General features: G+C 32.1%; 1 protein-coding gene across 1 annotated transcript; it reads left to right on the top strand.

Annotated features, from left to right (window-relative positions):
* Positions 1-3,476: 3,476 nt before the first annotated feature.
* Positions 3,477-7,014, top strand: LOC116124542 (dnaJ homolog subfamily B member 13-like). Its single transcript, XM_031410266.1, has 3 exons — positions 3,477-3,653; positions 5,369-5,811; positions 6,532-7,014. Exons 1-3 carry the CDS (start codon positions 3,477-3,479, stop codon positions 6,974-6,976), a joined length of 1,065 nt encoding a protein of 354 aa, XP_031266126.1. The 3' UTR covers positions 6,977-7,014.
* Positions 7,015-9,013: the final 1,999 nt, after the last annotated feature.

The following is a 9,013-nucleotide window of genomic DNA, read 5'->3' as shown; positions in this document are numbered from 1 at the left end:
CCCAAATATACATTATAATCCAACTGTTCTTTTACTTTTAAGCCTTCAATTATTCTAAATAAACAGTTGAAAATATAACTGGTTACGTGGTACCTTTTCTCATTCTTTGCGGGAAAATGCTGATTAATTATTTAAGCTTGTTTTACAAAATGTTCTGAAAACTGTAAATCATTCTCAAAATTGTTTCTGGCAACGATTAACTAAATAAATGAAAACAAAATTAAACATACCTTAATAATTAGTTCTTTATGACCATACGACTGGCTTTTTTTTTTTAAATCCAAGCTTTGATTAATTGATGGTAATAGAGGGAGAGACATAACTTATTATTATTATTATTATTACAGTAAAACCTCTCTATAGTGATACTCTATATAGAAATAAACTCTATATAGTCATAAAAAATTCTAGTCTCAATTTGGGATAGTTATAAATAAGAATAAGCTCTATATTGTAATAAGTTATAATTTTTTCTAATTCCCGTCTTAAGAAAAATTGCCTCTACATAGTAATAATTATCTATATATTACAAAAAAAAAAAAATGTTATGTAAAATTAAAGGTTTAAAATGAAATAAAATATTTATTTAAAATTGTTTGGGACAATGATTTATGCTTTAGAGTTGTTATCACATCTTTTACCTTACGAGTACGTAATAAGTCGTTAGCATGGATACATTTTTGTTGAAGCCAAAATATTTTTAGTTTCTCAAGCATGTTTAGAGCTTCATGGCACAAGACTTTTTGTATTTCCGTACTATTGTCCTTATGATTATTTCATTTCTCTTCTTGTCTAATTGCAACAATGATTTTTCATTTAGTTAAAGCATACACGATTTGTTGCTCATTTGAATAATCGAAAAAGACATTAATATTTATTCTGATTAGTGTAGTGAAGTTATCGAATCTGATCACTCAATTATATATTGACTCTTTTATTCTCTTCATCCGCTTCATTTGTAACTTACAATTCATTGACATTAGTGGTCCTAATTTTGCAATGCTTAAAACCATTGACAATTGTCTGTGACTTCACATCAATTGACCATGCATCAACTGCATTTACAGTTCCATCAATGACACTTATTTTTGCTGGTTCTAAGAAACGATCTTTTATCCATTTCAAAAGTAGGCAATCGAAACGCTGAATTGAAATCCTAATATTACTAAAACATGAATTGAAATTCAAATATTGTACTACTAAAACATGAATTATAAAATAAGAAATCAAAACTATAATTTTTGTAACTACACCTCCATTAAGTTATAACCTCCTTATAGTAATAAAATTAGTTAGTCCCACCATTATGACTATAGAGAGGTTTATGTCATCTCTAGCAATTGAGATTTTCTTTGATTAATTTGTAGGGCTCTTTGTGTGGATACTGAAGTGCAATTTTACTCTTGAATCAGATTGCGAAGAAATCATATTCTGGTTAATAGTTTCCATGAGCAATGTTTGTGAATAGTGTCAGTGAACAGTGCTGATGAATAATATGGTGAACTAACAGTGAACAATATTAAAAAATTAAATGCAAAGGAGCCTCCAAACGTTAGTACGTAATCTAATTCTTGAATAGATTAAGTTTTAATGTATGTAAACGTCATAATCTATGCCTAGATTCATTGGGTTCAAAGGTATAATCGAAATTTTTTTATTTTCCGCTGCGTTATCTATCGATTAATTCCTAATAGTGATATCAAAGCCTTGGGTATTTGACAATTACGTTTAATTTTTTATTAAAAAGTATGTGATTTGTTGGTTACATGTTTTTGTTTGATTTTGATTTGATTGAATTGAATTAAAATTTATTAATGAAATTTGTTGATGATTTGTGATTGGGTTTTGATTGGATTGCCTCTAATTGTAATTAATTTAAATTTTGTGGAAACCCTAAATGTGTGCCACCGTGGGTGGTGGCGCACGGCTACTATGCATTGCCGTGCCTAGTAGCAGCAGCCCACTGTTACGCGTTGGCATGCACAGCAGCAACAACATGTTGCTTGCTACCGCACACGCAATAGCTTCGTGGCCGCGTGTCAATACCGCCAAAAATAGTGCTGTAGTGGCTATGTGAACATGCGCTAACCAGATGTACTTGGTTGACTCCTGGGAGAACTGAGTAAGATGGGCACATGATTTTTGGTAATCAGCGTAAGGGACTCGTATCGTATGTGAAGGTGGTGAAGCGCCTCCCAATAAATGATGGGAAAATTAAATGCTTTAAAGTGGTTCAGCCGGGAAAGCAAAAAAGGCCTATGTCCACTGATATGTTATTTACTTGTATGGTTTTGGGATACAAAGGAAGGATTTTTTCGGTGATCGAAAAAATGTTTCTAGTTGGCCCTGTGGCCTGAGATTAGAGAAAGTGGTGTTTTGCTGCTTTTTCTCTGTATATCAATGTGTATGTGTCTGTCCTTCCTCTTCTTTTTTCTTCCCTTTTCCTTTTTTTTTTTTTTTTCCCTCTTGGCTACTGTTGTTTTATATGGAAAGAGAGTTTCAGGAGGTCATGATGGTGAATGCATAAGCCACATTGTCTGATGTCGCACAGTGGCCAGGAGCTCACATGCCCCTATGTTGTAGCTAATGATGGATGTCCCCACTAACAATAGGTGACTTTATAGGTATCCTCTTGGTTGGGCTACATGGAGAGAACTTGGAGCTTGCATGGCCGCGTGCCACTCAATCAGAGTATGTGGCTTATACATGGTGAGTTGATCTGTCCAAGGGGATATATATTTTCTTGGTTTGGCCCCCTTTTTTGATCTCATAACACCTTATGTTCTCGCTTTTATGCTAAGTGCTCCTGCTTCTTCACCAAACAGTCCTCCTTTCTGGCCTTGATGCTCACTCTACACTAGGAGGTGTCCCGGGCTCCTCTACTTAGTCCGAGCTTCTTTGCTCAATCTGGGCTGGGGATTTTTCTTGCACAACAATCTATGATTTATTTTACAAGAGGTTTCAATACATAATCATAATAATTTCATTTTACTATGGCGTACAGCTTTATATACAGCAATATAAAAACATCCATTATATAAATAAAGCATATGATCTTTGGATTTCAACGATTATGATTTTTTAATTTCCCATACAATTAATAAATTTGTAAAGTTAATCCAGTGCATAAGAATAAACATAAATTAATCGGAAGTTATACTTCAAAGCCTCCTTTAAAGAGATAAAGATTGAAATTTGATGATGATATATGATGGTACAGGCTTGACTTTAAAGAGAGATTCATTCAAATTGAACTAAATATAGAAGTGTTAGAAGCAAACTGGCACGACCAATTCTTATCTCCAAACAAACTATTCATCCTATTAAAAGCCCTCTAATCCCTTTTCTTGAGGCTTCTAGTTTTTTTCTCAACCACATATTTTCTAGGACAACTAATTCATCGTAATTAATTTCTCCATTTTCATACAATCTACCTTGATCCTTAATCCTCTCCCCTCTCCCATTATCAATTTTTTATGGGAGATCCTCAACGAAATCCCGCTACAGATGCTCACGGCATCTTTGGCATCCCAAAAGCCATGTGCAAGACTTACAAATTTGTCACCAAATGGAATTCTGATAACAAGAGTAGTCCAAACAAATCCGACGCTGAGGAACACAAGTTTGAAGAAAAATTTTCTGCTTACATGCAGGTAAAATAGTTTCCCCAAATTATTTCCCATTTCATGCATCATTCATCTAATATTCATAGCCAAATATACATTATAATCCAACTGTTCTTTTACTTTTAAGCCTTCAATTATTCTAAATAAACAGTTGAAAATATAACTGGTTACGTGGTAACTTTTCTCATTCTTTGAGGGAAAATGCTGATTAATTATTTAAGCTTGTTTTACAAAATGTTCTGAAAACTGTAAATCATTCTCAAAATTGTTCTGGCAACGATTAACTAAATAAATGAAAACAAAATTAAACATACCTTAATAATTAATTCTTTATGACCATACGACTGGCTTTTTTTTTTTTAAATCCAAGCTTTGATTAATTGAAGATAATAGAGGGAGAGACATAACTTATTATTATTGTTATTATTACAGTAAAACTTCTCTATAGTGATACTCTATATAGGAATAAACTCCATATAGTCATAAAAAATTCTAGTTCCAATTTGGGATAGTTATAAATAAGAATAAGCTCTATATTGTAATAAATTATAATTTTTCTAATTCCCGTCTTAAGAAAAGTTGCCTCTACATAGTAATAATTATCTGTATATTACAAAAAAAAAAATATGTTATGTAAAACTAAAGGTTTAAAATGAAATTAAATATTTATTTAAAATTGTTTGGGACAATGATTTATGTTTTAGAATTGTTATCACATCTTTTACCTTACGAGTACGTAATAGCTCGTTAGCATGAATACCTTTTTGTTGAAGCCAAAATATTTTTAGTTTCTCAAGCATGTTTAGAGCTTCATGGCACAAGACTTTTTGTATTTCCGTACTATTGTCTTTATGACTATTTCCTTTCTCTTCTTGTCTAATTGCAACAATGATTTCTCCTTTAGTTAAAGCATACACGATTTGTTGCTCATTTGGATAATCGAAAAAGACATTAATATTCATTCGATTAGTATAGTGAAGTTATCGAATTTGATCACTAAATTATATAGTGACTCTTTTATTCTCCTCATCCACTTCATTTATAACTTACAATTCATTGACATTAGTGGTCCTAATTTTGCAATGCTTAAAACCATTGACAATTGTCTGTGGCTTCACATCAATTGACCATGCATCAACTGCATTTATAGTTCCATCAATGACACTTATTTTTGCTGGTTCTAAGAAACGATCTTTTATCCGTTTGAAAAGTAGGTAATCGAAACGCTGAATTAATCCTAATATTACTAAAACATGAATTGAAATTCAAATATTGTACTACTAAAACATGAATTATAAAATAAGAAATCAAAACTATAATTTTTATAACTACACCTCCATCAAGAAATCAAAACGATCTTTTATTTTTTTTTTTTTTGGGGGGGGGGGAGAGCAAAGATAATGATCATCGAATAAAAGGGTTTAGAGTATAAAAAAACAAATTTAGAAGGTTATACTAATGTCTAATGGAGGTTAAAGTGTCAAGTTCAACGGTTGGGTGGCCATAAAGTTAAAAAGTGAATATTTAGGGGTAAAAATGACAAATTTCCATGTAAATTTTAAAATTTTGTGAGGTTGCCACCCAGGTCAACACATAGCTCCGGCCCTAATGGTATAACCATTAGAAAGTCCTCTATTAATTTTGGTCATTCAGTGTAATAGAAGTTTATACCAATTTTCGCCGAGGCTTTGTAGAAGTTTAATTGTTTACATGTCAAAATATATTGTTTTTCTTTCAATCAGGCGCAAGTAGAGGACAACACAATGCATAGGGTTTTTCATTCAAAAAGCATAGACGATAGCTTACTTTCACGCCAACCATCGCTTGGAAAATGCGCAAGTAGAAGGAGCCACACGCCTTCACCAAGATCATCCTCCTACTCCAACATGACTGCCAATATGAGTAGGAGGAGCGAAACCCCTCAAAGAAGTTCTCTTTCAAGATCTAACACTAGAAAGTTCACATCAGAATCTGAAACTAGAAGTAGCGGCACATCAGACGCCAGTCAGAATCCGAGTATGTCAAGAAATGCAAGCCGGCGAAGCCCTATAATATTCTCTCAAACCACTGCTGCTAGGAGGAAACCTCCACCGATTGAGAGAAAACTTTCTTGCACTCTCGAACAATTGTGTCTTGGAGGTGCCAAGAAAATCATGATCAAAAGAGAAATCGTCTTGGATAATGGGTTTGTATCATTCTTTATTTCCCATTTATATTTCACCATCTTAGTTTTTTTGTCTCCTTACTGCCAAATTTTAGGGTGACAGAACTAAACAATTTCCCTTTTTGCTTAAAACTAATAGATAAGGACTCAATATTGTATTTGTTCAATAGACCTCCTTACATTAAATTTTAATATTTTTTAAATTTCTTTTTATCCAGTTAAATGTGAATATTCAAACTTTAGACCTTTTATTATCAGCTAAATGGAAGGATTCGAACATTAGATCTTCAGTGTTGAACCTCTAAGCTTAAGAATTTTCTTTCATCAAGCTGAATGTGAGGATTTGAACTTTAGACCTTTCATTTATCCAGTTGAATAAAGGGATTTGCAATTAACACCTGTGTTAGTAAACTTCTTGCTAAAGCAAAGGTCTAAACCTTTTTGCTTTAACATTAGTGCAATAGACCTTCTCACATGAAGCTTTGATTATTTTCATTTTCCTTTTATCCAGGTGAATATGAGAATTCGAACTTTAAATCTTTGGTTTTGATACTATATTAATTTGTCATCCCGTTTACAACCTTAAGCTAGTAGATGATGACTCAACATTATATTAGTGATTACTTTTATATAAAGGGAAAACAACATATAAGAGAATATGTTAACCCGTCTTTTGAACATATGTTTTCAGAACAAACGTTATATGATTTGTTTTTCTGACATCTGACGTACTTATGGCAGGAATGTTATGCAAGAAGAAGAGTCATTGACGATAAAACTTAAGCCAGGATGGAAAAAGGGAACGAAGATTACATTTGAAGGAAAGGGGGATCAGAAACCAGGGTATCATCCAGCTGATATAATTTTCCAAATCGAGGAAAAAAGACACCCATTGTTCAGAAGGGAAGGAGACGATTTAGAGATAGCAGTGGAGATTCCTTTGGTTCAGGCTCTCACTGGATGCTCTCTTTCTGTCCCTGTTTTAGGAGGGAAGTCAATCGATTTGACACTTGATGATATCATATGTCCAGGCTTTGAATTGGTTATTCCAGGCCACGGTATGCCGAATCCCAAAGAAAAAGGAAAGAGAGGTGATTTACGAATTAGATTTTTTGTGGAATTTCCGGTCGATTTGACCGAAGAACAACGTTATGAAGCTTCTAAGATCTTGGAAGATTGTTCTTGATCGATCACTCAAGTAATTTGGTTTTTTAACGTATTTACTTCTAACTTTTGTAAAATAATGTAATTTAGATTAACATAAAATCATGAAATGTTTTAGTGCATTTAGTATCGTGGATTTTAGTAATGTAATATTTAGATAGAAATCAGTATATGTATTAAACTTCTTTTTTTCTAAAAAAAAACCTTTTTGAAGATTTCTTAGTAATTGAAAGGCGTAATAGTAAGAGATAAGTCATATAACCTGTGTTGATCTCTTAAACTAATAAAGATAACTAATAATTGAAGCAAGAATTGGATTAGTTCGTTTCAAGATTTCTCTGTGTAGAATATGGTAGAAGAACTCTTATTATTTCATGCTAAATTATTCTTGTTTTGCCACCCTTGAAGCCAATCAAACTATGACTACATGATTTCTTTAAATTATTTGTTCGAAAAAGTTTTTGTTGATCGAAGATGCTATGCTATGGTATGTTGGGGTTAGGAATGCGTAGCAGAAGCGCCCGATTACCCGGATTTTAAAATTTCCTCCTCATAATGTCATTTTGATCGTGATAGTGACATTTTAATGCAAATAACACATGTATATGTGTATAAGTTTCATAAACAAATATGCATATAATATATCAATATAAATACATAAAATACAGAATTAATGAGTAAGTAAAATGTTATTGACTCCTTTGTTGTATTTTTCTCCTTGTCGAATGCTCTCCACGTACCCCAAGTGTTAGTGGCGGATCCAGAATTTTTGTCAAGGAAGGCCTCCGTGGCTCTGCCATTGTTTGTCAAACAACTAGTGAAAACTTTAAAAAATCATTATCAATAACCTGAGATAAAAGAATGCAATAAAACAATAACTTCCTACTTTAATAAATCTATGAAAAGCAAAATTTTGAGTAAATGTGTTGAATAAACCTTAAACAAAACCCTTTTTTTTTTTTTTTTTTTTGGGGGGGCTTCTAAAGATTATAATATAAATTTTCATAACTTTGATTAGACATATTTTAAGCTAAAGTCAACTAAAACTTAAATCAAGTCAATGTTGTATTGACTTTTAATGAATTAATAAAAAAATAAGGAATTTTCTTGGTATAAATATAGATAGTAACTTAAATTTCTTTAACAATTTTGAGCAGTTGAACAATGACGTTTGAAATGTAGGAGAGTGGTGGGTGAAGAATAATGTCCTTTAAAATATAGTTAATGTTTTAATTTGGAAAACCAGTTTCATTCTTAGACACAAAATACAAAATAAATTCACAAGATCTGTCTTTTTCCCTCAAATTAGAATAAAAAACCTCCAAAAAAATAAGCATGATTCAACCCTAAAATAAACTAAATTAAAATGAACAATACACATGCCTAAAACTAATAAAACAGAAAACAAAGTTAATTGTGGCACCTTGAGTAGTGAAAGCTTCAACAATTTCAGTTTTCAAAAGTTTTAAAAGCAAATAGCATGAATAAGAGAATAAGAGAGTAAAGAATTTTGGGGATAAAATTATAAAAAGTAGGTGGAGTCGTGGAGAAAGTTTTAAACTTTTAATATGATGTGGGCTTGGAATATATATATTAATAACAAGTTTTTTTGTGGACCTAATTATACGTATAATAGTTCTCATTTAAAATTTGAGGGTAAACCTGGTATGTATATTAATAACAATTTTTTGCGGGTCTATATATAATAATAATTTTTTTTTTTTTTAAATATGAGGGGTTGGATCTGCCCCTAGCAAGTGTGGTACCTCTAGATTGATACACACAGGATCTCAAGTTGATGAGGATTATCCTGGTACAATGGAATCAAGAATAATTTCTTGCTTGTGATGGAAGAGAATATGGAGAGTAAACACTAAGAAGAATAGCAAACAGATTGCTAATCTTCTTGGATGTGTATTCAGCTAAGAAAGAGTGAAAAAACTTTTTTTCACTCTCCGTGTACTATGGCCGAAATTATCCCTCTTGCTGGCTAAGTGGTTTTTTTTTTTAATTTTTCTTGTATATTGTAGTCTCTTGTGTTGATTAAGTGTCCATAGCA

This window comes from Pistacia vera, unplaced genomic scaffold, assembly GCF_008641045.1.
Source record: "Pistacia vera cultivar Batoury unplaced genomic scaffold, PisVer_v2 Contig153, whole genome shotgun sequence".
In the NCBI taxonomy this organism is placed as follows: Eukaryota; Viridiplantae; Streptophyta; class Magnoliopsida; order Sapindales; family Anacardiaceae; genus Pistacia; species Pistacia vera.
Note: the sequence above shows the minus strand (reverse complement) of the source record. Positions and strands in the feature narration are given on the sequence as shown.